This window comes from Lissotriton helveticus, chromosome 3_1, assembly GCF_964261635.1.
Source record: "Lissotriton helveticus chromosome 3_1, aLisHel1.1, whole genome shotgun sequence".
NCBI classification, from domain to species: domain Eukaryota; kingdom Metazoa; phylum Chordata; class Amphibia; order Caudata; family Salamandridae; genus Lissotriton; species Lissotriton helveticus.
This window is the reverse complement of record NC_136061.1, coordinates 807,932,097-807,949,980: the sequence shown is the minus strand read 5'-3', so window position 1 is coordinate 807,949,980 and position 17,884 is coordinate 807,932,097. Positions and strand designations below refer to the sequence as shown.

General features: G+C 45.0%; 1 protein-coding gene across 2 annotated transcripts in view; it reads right to left on the bottom strand.

Moving 5' to 3' along the window:
- TSG101 (tumor susceptibility 101) overlaps window positions 1-17,884 on the bottom strand; it is a 268,789-nt gene that overhangs the window by 203,456 nt on the left and 47,449 nt on the right. For both annotated transcript variants that reach the window (XM_078681066.1, XM_078681067.1), the window contains exon 4: window positions 13,559-13,722. In XM_078681066.1, coding sequence (XP_078537192.1) covers window positions 13,559-13,722 — 164 coding nt within the window. The remainder of the gene's footprint in view (window positions 1-13,558; window positions 13,723-17,884) is intronic.

Below are 17,884 nucleotides of genomic sequence, written 5' to 3'. Positions count from 1 at the left end.
TGCTCCTGACCAAAAAATAAAAAAAAGCATCGGTCAGGGAGCCTTTCCTTGCCTGGGAGTGTCTCAAAGAATCTCTGTGTTGCCAATATGCTAGTTTAATATTACACTTGGATATTGGCCTAGCCTCTCTCAAGGCACTCCACAAAGATGACAACCCAATCTCTCCCAAGGTGGCTTTCACAAACTTGATTCAGGGTATGTTACAGGAGCCCATGACACGGAGTTTTTCCTCAAGGAAATCTCGATAGGTACGGACCTCTGGAGTAGCCCAGATCCTCCTCCAAAAGAAGATTGAAGGTAGGCCTATTTTGTCTGAAAGGGCTCTCAACCCTAGATCAAATGTAAGAAGAAGCAGGGGAGTACTTATAGGGGCACCCACAAGTAAACACATACATTGGGTTTCTACCAAGTGGAGGCATCCAAAAGACCCTACAGTTCTGAACCACAGGAAGCCGTCCCCAGGACTTGATGGTGGTATACCTGTAGGGCAGGCTGCGCAGTCCGAAATAGAGTTGTGTGCCAGCTTAGTTACACTTCCTACAACTTGTTCTAGTTTTAACCTACGCTGCGTAATGTGTGCCTGCCACTCCCAGATGTTCTTTCAATGTGATGCCCATGTAGGTAAAAATGTGCACTCCCTCAAGGGGTCTCCCTGCTAATGTCGGGTTAGCTCTAGTCGAGTGGCTTGGGCTCAATATCATAAACTTGGTCTTGTTCACATTTATTTCAAAGTCCCACACCTTGCAGAAATATTCAAAGCTGTCCAGAAGGTTTTGCAGGCCCATTGGAGCCTTGTAGAGGAGGAGGGTGTCGTCAGTAAACATGAGTATTTACAACAAGGGGTGGTGATGGATAGAGTCTCTGAATTAAGCAGAATACTCTCACCCAGTCAAGAGATCAGGGCTAGATCCAACACCGTTTTTTAGCTCATTGCACCATCCCAGTTTCAGAACCTGGCTGTATGCAAATTAGTCTGTCCCTGGCCCAGTGCATCATGGGAACAGGGCAGACCAGACTACAAAAGCCAATTCTTGCCTCACACCTGACGCGCATTTTCAATCAAATGTTTCTTTACGGAATCTTTCCGACTAACTGGAAATTGGCGTCTGTTCTTCATCTAATAAAGAAAGCTAATTTGGATGGAACAGATCCTAACAATTATCGACCAATTTCCAGACTTCCACTGCCAGCTAAGATGGTGGAAAGAGCTATGAATTTGGTACTCTTGGATTATCTGGAAAAGCATGAGTGCCTAGATAATTCTCAGTTTGGATTCAGAAAGCAGCACAGTACGGAACTGGCGCTGATTTCTGCCTCTGAAATTATTAGGCAGACCGTTGATTCAGGAGGCAATGCAGCACTTGTGCTTCTTGACCTTTCTTTACAACAAGGGGTGGTGATGGACAGAGTCTCTGAATTAAGCAGAGTACTCTCACCCAGTCAAGAGATCAGGGCTAGATCCAACACCGTTTTTTAGCTCATTGCACCATCCCAGTTTCAGAACCTGACTGTATGCAAATTAGTCAACGGTGTTGGATCTAGCCCTGATCTCTTGACTGGGTGAGAGTATTCTGCTTAATTCAGAGACTCTGTCCCTCACCACCCCTTGTTGTAAATAATTTTGTCCACCCTAAGCGTGGAAGGGTATACTCAGACATGAGTCCCTTGCTCATTGCACCATCAGGATTCAAGCAAGCCGGGCCGAAGACGGCTGTAATGCCAGAAACCGGTCCCCGGAAGCTTGTTTCCTTCCCAGTGTAAGAATTGGCTTTTGTAGTTTGGTTTGCCCTGTTCCCATCATGCACTGGGACAGGAACAGACTAATTTGCATACAGCCAGGTTCTGAAACTGGGATGGTGCAATGAGCTAAAAAACGGTGTTGGATCTAGCCCTGATCTCTTGACTGGGTGAGAGTATTCTGCTTAATTCAGAGACTCTGTCCCTCACCACCCCTTGTTGTAAATAAGTCAGTAAACATGAGGGCAAGAATCCTTATGTTTGCCTACTTAGCCTCTTCCGTGCTCATGACGGCCCCCGACCGTCATGAGTCACGGTGGGTGTGTGCGCACGACGGTCGGAGGCCGTTCGAGCCACACCCAAGATTGGAATGTCCCAGCACAGCGGCGGAATTCGTGCCGCAGCGAAGCGGTTACGGGCATCATTATCACCCTGTTTTAAGAATGTTATGAGGTCGTTAATATAGATTGAAAATAGCGCAGGGGAAAGTACACACCCCTGCCTTACCCCTCCGATAACAGGAAATGGCTCTGTTAATTCGCCAGCCTGCCCTCACCTGACATGCACATAGTTGTAATCATGCAACCTCAGTATATCTTGTAAGAAGCTGGGTACCCCCAACTCCTGCAGCACCCGCCAGAGGGTCAACCAGGGGTCTAAGTCAAAGGCACAATGGAGGTACACAAATACGATGTACAGGCGACCATCCCCCAGGGTGACCACTTTCCATTATAGCATCAGGAGCCGGAACAATCGGCAATCGTACCTATGCCCTCTCTAAAACCCGCCTGCAACAGGGACATAATATCATTATCCATAATCCATTCCTGCAACTTGCAAATTATAACTCCTCTAAATAGTTTTTGAGAGCTGTCAAGTAGACTAATAGGTTTACAGTTAATTGGCATTTCACGAGGGCCCTTTTGTATATGGGATAATTTTATCCCCAGCCCACGTTGGAGGCAGTGGTGCCCCTTTCAACAAGCATTTGCTGTAGGTCTCGCAATTACTAGAGTTTGAGCTATGGGCACTGTAAATGACAATGCCTTTTATTTACTTGTTGATTTTTAAAAAATAAATAAAAAGCATTGATATTTACAATGCCAATAGCTTAAACTCTCACAAATGTGAGACCTATTGCATATGGTCAGGTCTAAACTGCGGGGGCATGGTGAGCAAAAGAATGATGGATTTAACCCAGATCTCTTGACTGGGGGTGAATGTTTTGATTTGTTCTGCATTCCGTCCATCAATTGTGTGTCTTTTGCTAGTGAGTAGAGAACCTTGCGTCTGATATTTATACAGCTCCTCTAGTAGTTAACAGAGAGACCATGCTTTTGTTAAATTCTCATAGTGCTTGGCATAGCCAATAGGTCTCGCTTTTGCGACCTTATAAGTATTTAGTTATGAAGCACAATATCCTTGATGCAACAACATCATCTGTTGCATGGCTAAACACTTATAAGGTCCCAAAAGCGAGACCTATTGGCTATGCCAATGCTTGTTTTGAATGCGGACTACAACTCATTAAGCAGTAGTAACAGTATTAAGTAAACGTAAAGTAAAATAAAAGTATTAACTGGAAAAAATCATCAGACATGGTGTGCAATTTAGGAGTCACCTCTGATAAGTTATCCTTGGAGAGTCTTGTATACAAAGTGGCAGGCACCTGCTTTGCTCTTCTCCGAAGTTTAGGGAAACTTTTACCAATGTGACCCCCACATGCAAAAAACATGTGTGCAAAGCGTGATACTTAGTAAGCTTGATTATTATAACACACTGCTACTCAAAGTACCGGAATACCTACTAGAAAGATTGCATCGAGCCATGGAGATCATCTGCCTCCAGGGCCATGAAAGAACAGCACTGACTTGTAATAAATCAGAGGCTAGCCTTTAAATCTTTGTGCATAGTTTTCAAAGCACTACAGCGAAAAGGCCCCTTGCCTCTACAAAGATGGTTACAAAAGCATGTATCAGGAAGATGCATTTCTTCAGCATCTGCAAACCTCAACAGCGTTGCAAAATTATGTTTAAAAAAAAAAAGATAGGGCGGTCGAGCCTTTATGGTCACAGCGGCTCAGCTTTGGAATAAGCTCCCTGTTTGTTGCTCTAAGATCTCTAACGAATCTACTACATGTCAAAAAATCGCAAAAAATGTGGCTCTTTCCCGTGTAACACTAGGATCACAGCTGCCCACCCTCAACAGTAGAATGCACTTCGTTTACATATAGGCACTTAGTGTCAGGATACCTAGAAGGCGATAGTGCGCTTTAAGTTATTTAACTAAAATTAAATAAATGAGAAAGTACTGTCAATTTGTTTCAACCTCAGCTTTTCGTTTTGGAGGGAGCAACGAAGAAGTTCAAAAATACCTCGCAAAACTGAATGCCCAGCTCTAAAAAGTCATAAAAAATGCATAATCCCATTACACTGCGAGGTTAATTAGGTGTATATTTAGTGTACGTGACAAATGGAGGCCTTACAGCAACTTTGTTTTATGCAGAGTTAATGCTCTTTACATAAACTTGTGATCATCAAATTAGGCTGAACAGGGGCATGGATCAGCAACTCGATGCATTTCATCTCAGTAAACAGCTTGAAGTCTACACAAAAATATTCCTTTGCAGCAATTTGCTTTAATAACGTGGATGTGCTCACATTTAAGCAAGAGCAAAAATAAACTAATGGCCAGCAGTGACTGTGAGGAAAAGGAAGGCCCACGGGTGACAGTGTATGTTTGTTTATGTTTTTGAGATTTTTATTGCGCACAACTACCCGAAGGTGTCTCGGCGCATGAATCCCCAGGGAATAGTCTACTACAATTACATAACTGAGGAACAGGGAGCTTTAAGTGGTTCAAATAGTTGAACCCGTCAACCATTCCAAACTAAAACTGGAATGGTTTTCTTGCTGTGCCAAATCAAACAGTCTTCTGGAAAGGTTCATCATCATCTACAAACTGTAAAGTATGGCCACAGCTGAAAAACTTTTAAAAGTTTAATTTTCTGAGTTCCTCTATAGAGTCTTAGCTCAACATTTAGAAAGCACAAGAGTCAGCTATTTAAATAGACATTCCTGTAGTGGTCTAAATTTGATAAATGAGGCAGGACAAAAAAATGTAAATACCGCCCAGGCAGGAGCGCCTTATTAGGAAAAACCCATGTTTACTGCAATCAATAAAAGTGCTGCCTTGCGGAAATAATGTGTCTATGTAGCATACTATAAAAGAACCAACCTGCCTACTTAAACAAAACCAAGGTTCAGAGAACAAGAAAAGACAACCAATCAAAACACCTGTTTATGTCGATTTCCTAACACCACTCAACAGAGGGTATATTCAACAATTAGCATCACACAGGCCAACCTCTTCATATCACTTACTGCACATGTGATGCGAAATAAAACCAAACAGCAGGTTATATACATATAACCAGGTCTTTAAAATAAACATATTGTTTGTTACACAACTCAGTTCGTAATCTCGGGTGAAACTTTGTAAAACTGTGCATTTCCGATTACTGATCGTGCATATATCAGGGAACTTTAGGTCACCCGACACGGAATTATCTTGCCATCCGCACTGATCAAGAGTAAACATGGCAGACGTGAGTCATAAATACGGAGTCAACAAAGCCCCCAGTCGAGAGCCGATGGGTCAGCAATTTCAAGGACTCGAACGCATAACTTCATCTACTTTAGAAACAAAAATGTATGCAATAAAGAACTGCCCACATTCTAAACTAGCTGGACACTGTAATAAACTTTCTGATAAAGTTAAACGTGTGCTGCCAAACTTGGGCGCTCGTTTGCAGGAGACACGTTAGCACAATGACCTTTATTGTGATGTAAAAAATAAATAAAACAGCCCTGGTAAAAAGTGTGGTTTACCACCAAGTATTAACAACTCACATCGAGCAGCAATAGGAAGGTCAAAAGCAGGTAAGAAATGTTCCATTTCCATACACAAGAACTGCCCTTCGTGCATATTTAATTATCAAATTAAAATTAGATTCACTGAAGAGCATGCACTTTTAGAAACAAGTGTCCTTTTTTTGGGTGTGTTTTTAACTTGATGTTCCTTAAAACAAGTGATCACAAAAGTAGGTTACTGTTACATTGTGACATAAAAAGTACTACACAAAGATAAGAAGCATTGGCTTCGGTGCTACCGTCACATAGTTAATGTGTCCATCAGCTTCTCTTAAAAGCAAATAGCCCTGGAGTTCAAATAAGTTTTAAAACAATGTCTTATGATTGTGGCTAATACGGTCTCTAACCGTTTGCTTTTGTATGGGTAAGGTAAGAAATATTGGCTATCAAACAAAAAATGGGTGTGGATCAGACAACACAACTGGTCTCTCAACACAGCTATGAGACCTCACCAGTGTCCCCACTAAGTGTGCTTTCTAAAAGCAGCAGACCCTCCATTGAGTCACAATCACGCCAGACCATGCTTGCACGGATGAGGATAAACAATGCGCCAGTAACATCCTCCGAGAGCCGCCCGCCCAGGGACTGTTGCACCCACTGACCGAGTCTGGCTGCAACAAGAAACCAAAGGCGAAACTACAGAACAGATACGCAGCCACCAGTGATGTATCCACGTTCATGCATTACTAGGCATGGGAGCGCATAAAACATGATGCGTTGCCGGCCATTCTAACTTTTTATTGAATTGCCGTCTTGGAGCTCTAAATGAAAAAAACCAAAAGACACGCAGACGTGCCGTCTGAAGAAAAGAAGCACCCAACTAATGCCAGCTCAAAAAATAACAACAAAGTTTGTTAGATAAAAATACAAGAGCAGGATAGTAAACGAATGCAAAGCAAAATAGGCCAGGAAGGAGAAGCTCGGGAAGCAAGAGTAAGGGGGTGTAGAGTGTAGGTTTGATTAAGAAACAAGCGATGCGAGCTCTGTGCTGGTGGAGGGCCATTAAAGGAAGGGGGCGGAGAGGAGCCTGTGAGAACTTGCGGAGGAGATCAAAGGAAGGGTGGGAGGGACATTGGCAAGCGAGCATATGGGGGGTGTGCAGCCTGGTGAGCTGAATGCGTGTGGCAGCAGAGGCGCAGCGCGCGCGCACAAAGTGTCTGGTGGCACATGGAAGCTGTGCACAATGCGCGTGTTTGTGCTCACATGCACTGTATCCGATCCGCACTTTGGGTGCACTTTTTAAAGCCCTTACTTTAATCTCGCCAAAGCATCCTTAACGGGATGGTTTCAGCAAGACCTAAAAATTCAGAAAACAGCGGTGAAACAGACACCCCAGATGTCTACCTCGCTCCGGAATAGATCCCCCGGGATTTTATCTAGTCCCGGAGCTTTGTTTGGTGCAATGCCCTTGATGGCTGTGCAAATTTCTGCTGCTGGATGTTCATAACTATTGTGGTTTTCCCCGAGTGCAGGGATTTTAGCTAGAGCCAGCTCAGTACTGACTGCCTCCTCCCTTGTACTCGTGGGTGACTGTCTCAGAGTTCCTAGGCTCGTCAGATCACTAAGATCAATTACCATTTCGTCTGATTGCACATACAAACCAGTGAAATGGGCTACACAATCGCTGGCTGTAATATTAGTTTCTATAAAGCTGTGCCCATTCCTGGTGCCAGAGGATATTCAATTCCAGAAGGCACGGTGGTCTCTTTGCTTGGAGGCAGTTAGGAGGCTCTCCTACCTTACCCGTTCTCAGTCTTCTGGCGATAAGAGCTTTTTTTAAGGGCAGCCCTTGATAACAGAATCAGGGCCCTATCTTGCTTTTTTATAGCTACAAGTAGATTGGATTTGCTTCTCTACAATGTCTGTTGTACCAAGTCAGTGGGCGCTTTCTCTGGGCCACTTGCCTAGCCTCAACAAAGAAGACGTCTCTTAATTCTTAAAATATCCCTTTATGGATCTCAGAGATTCTCCACGACAATCCAATTTCCTCGGTTGAGAGCAGGGATGCCCCTCTATCCATACCATCGCCCACCAAGGTATAAATCTGATTCCAGTTCTCCAGTGAGTCCTCCATTCTGCTCCATTAGACCCTGCGTCTATTGCTGGTGACTCTCAATCTTCTGTACAATGGCTCTCTTGTGTTATCAGTTTGGCCATTGAAGTTTAAAGCTTGAGAGCTAGAGCATTATGGTCGATGTCCTGACAAGACATTACTACCATGTCCTCCAAATATGGCCATAATTTAATGTCCAGCAAAAAAATTGCCAATTAGGCTACAGGAATTAGTGCAGTTGAAGGTATGTGACCCTGACCGGTCAGATTTGGTTCTGCTGTTCCAGCTCGTAACCCCTGGTTTAAAACTAGTGCATTGATTTTTATTTCCTAACAGGCGTAAACTTAAAGGCTGGAACAGACCATAAGTCATCCTCATCTAACAAAGGGGCGAAGACCCTATGCTCAATGGCTCAAATTGACAAATCAAAACATCCCCTACAATTTTCCTAGCACAATGTGTATTTAGTTGCTCTAATACAACAGGTTCCTTGTTGGACTCAGCAGACCTGCAATACACATTCGAAAAATAATAGGCTGCGCCCTGGGTGAGTGATAGGCAAATGCACAATAAATGTGGGGAATCCACCTCAATCTCTCTCAGCAGACCCAACACCGTTGTCCACACCCATGTTGTAAGCCCCCCTGAAGGCCTTTCCTTCCCTAACGTTACAGCTACCTTTGAGAAGTTAACATAATGTATATGATAATGGGGTTGCAGGGACAATGTCTCTTGGACGAGACAAAGATCTGACTGCCCGATTTACTCACACTACTCTGGGTGATCTAATTTTAGGCCAGGCCTGCGACATTCCATGATATAAGCTTTGTCTGGCTACCAAAACCTGCCACAGGATCCTCACCCTACATGCCGCTCTTTTGATTTTGCATGGTGCGGCAAGGCATCCGGGAGATTCCAGCTAGATCACTTGTCGTGATCATAACAGAACTGCCCCCATGGGGTTTGGGCAACCTTGTCTAGTGTTGCAGCCTGCTACAGAAAAACAATACCTCTCATTTTTGTCTGGGTGCTGCTCTACAAGTACCGGGTGGGCTAGGCGGATGTCTTTTCCTTCAGTTTGGTGTAGATCCAAGTTCGCAGAACTAATCCTGGGCTCAACCCTATTGAAGTTTTGAATGTGAGGGGCATTATCCCAGATGGATCCTATTTCTCCCCTAGAAGTAGTTGGACCACCTACTTCCCATTTAACAGCAATGGAGCTAGTGTTTAATCTATGCCCATCGGCCAAGAGTCAGTCAACCCCTTTTAAGCAGTCGAATCGATTATAAGTTGATATGAAATAGGGGTCCGCACACCTCCTATGGTTGGAGATAGGTACACTACGGATCCTATCAAGGCATGGCTTACCATTTGTTTCTGTGCAGGGTAACTGCGATGGGTGCAGCATAGAGTGATGGCGTCTGGTAGAAAGGCTTGGTTATTGAAATATCCCACAGGTAAAATGCAATTTGTGACTCCCCTTCTTCACTATAAACAACAGCAAATAATAATTTCTTCACCAAACAGAGGTTTTTAAAATTAATAATACCATCCCATGGGCAGTCTAACCAGCCCTACCCAAATCACCCACTCTGCGTGTTATAATGTATTATACGCCAGTGAGGATGGGAAATTCATATTCCTTACAAGCCAGTCCTAGCATTGGTTAGTAAGTTCCTCATTAGTTTCACTCTGGCCTTCAAGCAGCTCTGTGATTCCCAGCAGGTTTGTAATGTAAGGGCAGGATGCAGGTGGCAGGTTTATGACAGGAGGCTTGTGACTATATACTGGTAAGGCTGACCTGTTGGTCCCATTTCTGCTCCCCTTCTGGCAGGTTTGATCTCTTCGGTGTCTCGCCAGTGGAACATCCAAACGTCGATGGTTTAACACTAGGTATTGATGAAGCTACAATGGGAGGAGGGCCACTATTGGCACAGCTCGGGGCTATGCTCCTGGAGGACCCAGTAGTGTTACTTGGGGCATCCCTTTCTCTTCCAGTAGCCTGCTGGGATTGAGTTTGGGTTTTAAGAGTATCATTGTACATTTGTTCAATCATAGCAAGACGCACCAGTATAGGTGTGAGTTCCATGCACAAAATGCACTTTACCCGTTCTGCTGAAACTTCCACAAGTTGAGCCATCCAGCTGGGTTGTAGGCCAAAACCCCTTTCTTGAATTTCACGGGGTGGCTGGGTGGATATGGAGGTGTTGGCTATAGACCCCACTTGTGCAACTATCTTATGCTGTTTATTCCAAACTGCCATGCATGATTTTTTCGCTACTTGTTAGAATTGAACACAACAAGCCTCAGAGGGATAAGCCCCATTAACTGCGCTGGGCGATAAGTCTTTGGTGCTGAGCTCGACCTCAGGGAAGTGGATTGAGTAAAATGTAATGTGATTGTTGAGGTACTCCTGTACCCAGGGATGATCTACTTTCCGCCAATTCAATAGCTGTTGACAGCCCCTATCACCCTATGCAGCATCCGGTCAATTGAAGTGTTTTTTGGGGGAGAGGTAACTGCCCGAGGCCTTCCAGCACACTTGCGCTTTCCCATGGGCCCGTCGCTAATGTGCACCTTATTTAAAGACAGCGCTAGGGCCAATTTTAAATGTGAGTATTCTGATGTTGGGGATCCTTTTTTAATTGCAGGTGATAAGTTATCAGCATCACTAAAGTCCAAAAGAGCCACCAGTCAGTGGATAGACGAAATACGCTAATGAATGTACAATGTGTTGTTGAGAGGCTCACTCCACCAGGTTTCCAGATGAAAAATTAGGGAAGTGGCCCAGCACAACCCATCCGGCCCAGGCATTTCCTGTGGTGTGGGACTGCAGCAGCGCATTGTAGCGCGATTAGGCCATGCCCCTTCCTCACAGGTGTTTGGCAAACATGCCTTTTGGAGCAATTGGCAGTGGGGGATGGTGTCCAAAAGTTTCAGTACAGTCTCGAAGGGCCAGGAACCCCCTTTCCAACAAGGCAAATGTCTCACAGGATGGGACTGCAGCTGTTTGCAGCGCAATTAGGATACACCCCTTCCTCACAGGTGTTTGGCAAATGTGCCTCCTGGCACAATAAGCAGTGGGGATGGAGTCCCGAAAGTTCTGGGCAGTCTCGAGGAGCCCAAAACCCCTTTCCAATAAGCCAAATGGCTCACAGGACTGCAGCAGAGCTTTGTAGCGTGATAAGGCTAGGCCCCCTTCCTTACAGGTCTTTGGCAAAGACACCTCCTGGTGCATTGATAGGTGGCGGATTAAGTCCTCAAGCTTTAGGGCAGTCTCGAGGGGCCAGGAACCCCCTTTCCAACACAGCAATGTTTCCATAAATCAGTTGCATGAACCTTCTAAGAGGTTACCTCTAGAGCAGTAAATCATTTTTCACTTCCTACACAACAGTTTATATTATATATATACCATTTCACATTTACCAATGCTATCCACTAAACCTTTTAGATGATAAATTACACACTCAGACTCTCAGTTTCAATTTGCCACTCACAAGCCTCGACTCGTGAAAAGACGATCCTCTCCCAAAAGATGTATGCGAAAAAAGTGGGAAGTGGCTTTCAATTGAGTATGCCTTTGCCACTACAATGATGCTATACATTTTTGATTTTTCTAAGCCATGATTCAGGAGGAGAGTTTATAATAACAGCAAGGGATACTGGCTGGATAACAAAGCTCTTCCCAGAAAGCCTACATCTGTACACCAAGAGAATGCCCATTTCAACAAAGTCTCTATTTCACAGGTACAGCTTTTCAGTTTGGATCCATGGAGTCCTCTAGAAGTCAAAAAGGCCCCCGATCGAGAAAGAAAAAAGTTTGATTTACTGGAACGGAAGCATCAGATTTAGTGGTCAAGTACCATGTGGGGTTTTAGTCCTTACAAGAAATTGACACTTGCCAATCCTTACCCCATTTGTGTTGGATATATTTGCAATTTATCAGTTTTTACCAAATACTATGTGGAGAAACCAAATCAACGAACCAGTTCACAGGAGAACTGACCCAAAGAGCACAAATGGTTCACGTTGATGGGTTCAGCCAAAAGACCTCTGATTTAGTTTGCTTTGATGAAGCAAGTGCATATTCCAGCATTCCAGATGACTTGACAGGGATGAAAGTTGATTAGAGTATTAGTATAGGTCAGGCTCAATGCCCCCCACTTACATACCTTTAAAAGCCTTTTCTGTTCATAGATTTCTGTGGAACATGTTTAGGGCAATTAAAACCACAATGACAAAAAGAGTACAACCAGGCCTTTTTTCCTCCAAATAATGTAAAGGATGAGGATAGACATCAGTGACAAATAGGTCCGACTGACTTGAAGACTGGCACGCATATTTTTAAATGCAGTTTAAACCGAAAGCCCCACAAGAATGTGTCTAAGGGTTATATGCATCTAGCTTGAGAAATCAAACCACAATTTCTAAACTAAATGTTAAGGAAAGCCCTTGAAAAAAAACTATTTAGTTTTACCTGTGGAAAGATAACTCTTGAAGAAATCTGCCACTTACGGGTCCTGAATTTACTAAATCACTATTTCCAGGCAAGCTGCCAGCAATACTGAATACACTCTATCCTAAACCTCCATGCAGAGAATGAACATGGTCTTTTACAAAGAACTCCTCTGCAAGCTACCTTCTGAAGATCAACATTCTCCTTATTTGCCTGACAGTCCCTGAATCGTGGATCTACCATCCCAGGGTTTGGCTCCCAAAGATAAACTTGACAACAGTACAAGTTGCTTCTTGGACACACTTAATTAGATGGTACATTAACAAAAAATTGTCAGTCCAGCAGATGCATAACAGCAGATACCCAGGCTGTTGCCTGTCTTGAGGTGTACATGGTCCTAAAATAATACTGCCTCTCGAATACCCCCAAAGGAACGAACGGCAGTGATACAAACATTACTGTGGAGGTCTGAGAAACTACATCTTTAAAGATGGATGCAGCATTAACATTTTTTGTTCACAGCAACGGGAACAACTTTGCTTTGGCCTTTTCTCTGTGGTCTTTACCTTGTGTTCTGCAAGAAACATCTAGTGAGGAAAGGCCCTTGTTCCTATAAAGATTCATCAGATCTTCAATCACGCAATGCCCAGGCACAATACTGAAAATAATGCATTTGCAGATAAAACTCTCCATGTACATAGTAATATTTAATCACCACACAGAGTATATTGTACTGGTGGTCCCTCCGACCTATTCACCTGACTTGTAATGTTTGGCCCACAAGTAAGATATCAAAGAAAATTTCTACCCAAGATTAAATTGGTTAACAATTTAAGCAGGTATGGTTTAGTAATATCTAGTAACATCTAGGCCTAGGACCAAAATTGCATGTTCACTCTTCTTGCACCACACGCCCTTATCACAAAAAAGAAGCAAACCCGAGCAGCAGAGAAGCCAACACTAAGCAAAAACACATTTCCTCTCAATCATCCTGAAAAAGTTTCTTCTAACATGTTAAACATTTCTGCATTAACATAAAAGTGCTTTTTTAATCATAATTCTAAATGTGGTTTGACTTAGAACTTGTATCATGGTATTTTTTAACAAATTCATATTTTTTAAAAACAGTACCAACCGAGCAATCTCTGGCAAAACACCATAAGCAGAGCAAGCACTTAGTATTAGTGATTTGAAAGACCCGTCTCAACAAGTTAGAGTCCAAGCTGTTTGTTTTTTAAAGCCAGGTTTCATTACCTGGTCATGCAAAAGGTGACAGTGTAGTTAGTTCTAGCCCAAGCAGAAAACTACTAGCTAACATTATAATATGTGTATAATATAAAAAACCGACTCGGAGTTAAAAACAATTAGAAATATACTCACATGCTTCCACTCATGCAGGTAAGGAAGGTAGATTTTGCCGTTTGCATCAACATGTTTCCCTGTTTTGATTGTCATTGTACTAGTGGGCTTAACGAAACAGATGGGTGGATTGAAAGGGTATGTGTCCAAAATCCATAAACACACTGGAATATTATAAGTGTTGCCTAAAAATAAAACCAAGATGATTACAATTCATTAAAAGTGTGATTCAGTTGTTCTATACTCTTCCCAACCCGTAAGATCATAATCATTAGATTCTGCAAACTTAAAGTGTTATTGTATAGAGTAACAATAATACCAAAATGAATTTCTGTTTAATAATATTAATTGCTAACAATAGTGGCTCAGCAATTTATTTATTTTTTTAATTCTTTTTTATTGAACATAAACAACAAAATACAAACTGAAAATGACCATCGTGCCATAGGTATCTGCAAATCACAATCAGAGAATGTAGATTCCAACATTACAGAAATTATTAAGGAGTGTGAAAAGTGGACTCGGGTATCATCCAATTCCTCACGAACTGGATCTATTTCTGGCGGTGTACATATATCCCCACGGTATGCATTCCAAACATCCCATATCTTCCCCCATTTGCGGGGTCTCCCTCTGACCACATACACGGACCTCTCCCGAAACATGCACCAATCAAGGTCCTCCATCTATTTCCCAAGCTGAGGAGCTCGACTAGCACCCCATAATTGTGCAATGTTTCGCTTGCCAACCATACATGCAAGAGTGACCCACAGTTTACCATGGCTCGAGAGGTCGGAAGGTTCCCATATGTTAAGTAGGCAACGGCGTGCCTCAAGTGCAATCTGTACACCCCGCACCTCACTTATTTTCTCATGGATCTTGATCCAGTAGCCATGGATCTCTGGGCACTCCCACAAGATATGCAAAAACGTTCCAACTATACCACAACCCCGACGACAATCTGCGTTCGAAGCAAGCCCCATCCGACACAACCCTGGGCCCGTGGTGTAGGACTGGTAAAGAATCCTAAACTGCACCAGACAGAGTCTCATAGGAACCGCCACTACCCGAGGGGAAGACACAGCCTCCCCCCAGTCTTCGTCATCCAGGACCAAGCCATCTGCAACCCATTGTTCCCTAATTTTCACTAGGGAATCCTCAGTATGGTTGACCAATTTCTTGTAAACCAGGGAAATCGCCTTGGTAGGAAGGTACCCATCCAACAGTCGATCCTCCAGCGGAGAGGCCACCGGCAGCTTCACATCACGTGGAATAGTCGCCGCCAGTGCATGATTAATTTGTAAATAACGATACCGCTCACTCTCATTCAGTTGGTGTCTGGCTTGCAGTTCCTCAAAAGTTAATATCCCATTCTTACCCCACATGTCTCGGACCTGCGAGATACCGATCAGATCCCAGCGATTTCCACAAACCACCCAATGCTTCCGAGTTCCACAATGGCGTGGCCATTGTTATCTTAACCTCCCATTTAAGAGCACGGTTAGCCTCATGCCACACCCGCGTCGATACCGACGTCGGTCCCAGCAGAGGAAACCTACCGCGTCTAGCGTACAGGACCCTAGTGTGCTCACACCCCGGCAGCTGTCCGCGATCCATGGCAAACTCGGGGTCAGCCGGAGAGCCATAGATTGCATGATTATTAGGAGCAAATTGGGAAGCCCAGTAGTATTTCCTGATATTAGGCAAACCAATCCCTCCGCCGTACCAGGGTAACATCAATTTAGATAGCGCAATCCGCGTTTTTCCGCCCCAGAGAAGTTGACGCTGCAATGATTCAATCTCATTGAAGTATGAAGAGGGTACGGGATCGAAGGAATTCTGTAAGACATATGAAAACAGGGGTAGCGCCATCATTTTAAACAAAACCGCCCGACCCAACAGGGAGAGCGGCAGCTCCCTCCATTTTGCAATATCGCAGCGCAGTCTAGCCAAGGGGGGTCCCAAATTAGCATGGAATCGTACTTTAGGATCTTTTGATATGTGAATTCCGAGGTAGCGAAAACTCACTAGTTCGACTTTTACCGGACAATTCGCTGGACCCTATGCGGATCCCCGCTCAACACGAAGAGGACCGACTTCGCCCAGTTGATGGCAAAGCCCGAGTATCTCCCATAGATTGCTAAGATGTCCAGGAAAACAATCAGGGACTGTCGGGGGGAGGTCAGGTACATAAGAATATCATCCGCATAAAGCGAACTTTTATCCTCCCACTCCGGTGTCCATCGCAGCCCTTTAATTGATCTGTCCCACCGTACCCAAGCCGCAAGCGGCTCCAGGTCCAAGGCAAACAAAAGTGGTGAGAGGGGACAGCCTTGGCGGGTGCCCCTCCCCAGCTGGAAATCCCGGGACTTATGGTTATTTACCACCACTCGAGCCAACGGGGCAGAGTAAAGAAGACGAATCCAACGTATAAATTCGGGTCCAAACCCTAGCTTCTCCAACACCGCAAAAAGGTAAGACCATTCCACCCTGTCGAAAGCCATTGTGGCGTCCAGCGACAAAAGCACCGCCGGTTCATGACTGCGGGAAGCACCCGCCACCACTCCATGGAGTCTACGGAGATTTAGAGCAGTATTATGGCGCGTCATGAAGCCGGACTGATCCCGATGCACCAGCGCCGCAACAACCTTCACCAACCGATTAGCGAGTAACTTGGCCAGGACCTTGGGCTCCGCATTCAGAAGGGAAATCGGTCGATAGGAAGAACACTCCAACCGGGGTTTACCCTCCTTATAAATTACAATGATATTGGCGATGCGTTGGTCATATGGCAGTACACCACTATCTCTACTCTCGACATACATGTCTTTTAGAAACTGAGCCAGACGGTCTGCGTGCAGTTTATACAGTTCTATGGGGATACCATTCGGGCCCGAGGCTTTTCCGGAGTGAACCCCCCGGATAGCCGTCGCGACCTCGTCGATCGTGATGGCGGAGTCCAGAAACTCCCTATGCTCAACTGACAGGACGGGCATCGGAATATCCCGTATGACCTCCGCGTTATCTTCCACTGTATAGTCCCCCCTCGAAGTATAGACCTCCTCGTATTATCAGGCAAACTCATCCACTATAGTCTGTGGATCCGTCGTGACACCCGAGCCCGCAATCTGCAGCTCAGGCACCAGACGCGACCCCCAATCTCCCTTCTCCAACCACGCTATCAATTTTACGGCCTTATCACCGTGTTCATAAATTCTACTCTGTGAGTTGGCATGCTGCTCCCTCGCCCTATCACGCACCAGGTTTTTGTATTCATCTCTGAGGAGACCGAGGCGGTGTACCGCCCCCGGGTCCCCATCAGTAGACACCTCCCTCTCCAAGGCCGACAGCTCCGCCTCGATCCTTTCGATTTCCGCCCTACTCTTCTTTTTCTGCCCAGAGATCAGGGAGAGCGCCTCCCCCTGACAACAGTTTTATAGGCCTCCCAAAGGGAGCATCCAGAGTCGACTGTCCCTGCATTCTCTCGGAAGTCGCGATCCGTAACACGTACTAGCTCCTTTTTAGTAGCAGGGTCTCTCAAACGCCAAGCGCTAATTGGGGCTATCCTAGCCACATCACCTTGTCCTATTTTCAGTTAAAGCCAAATCGGCGAATTATCAGACACTCCTCTAGCCAGATGACTCACTTCCTGAACAAACATCGCCTGCGACGCAGGCACCAATACATGATCAATCCTGGAGAAAGAGTGGTGAGCCGCAGCCACATGTGTGTACTCCTAGTCACCGGGGTGCCGTAGTCTCCACCCGTCAACCATACCAGTTGCGGCGACAAAATCCGCCAACCAGCTACGAGAGGGCAACAAAACACGGGAGGGGTACCTGTCCAGCTCACCATCCATCACAGCATTAAAGTCTCCTCCTAACACCATGATACCTACGGGCAATGACAAAAACACCCTACTCAGATCGCGAAAGGTGTCTACCTGCAACGCGGGAGGAACATAGATAGAAAGGAATGTAACAGTCCTACCCTCCCAGAGCCCCGAGATGCCGACATAGCGGCCCCGGTTATCAGACCAAGTCGCCTGTATAGTGAACGGAATGGAGTTCTTCACTAGTATCCCTACCCCTCCAGAACCCGAGGTGAAACCTGCATGAGCCACCAATTTATACCCCCCGGTGTAGAGCCATACATTGCTTACCCATAAGGTGGGTCTCCTGTAACAAAACCACATCTGGCGATCGTCGTCTGATTAGCTGCCACACCATAGCACGCTTGATCTTATCTCCCAAGCCATTCACATTCCATCTGAGGACGGATATACCCAAGCCCAATCTAACGGAAGCCATACTCATCTCCCGAGAATTCTGATGCATTCCGTGACAC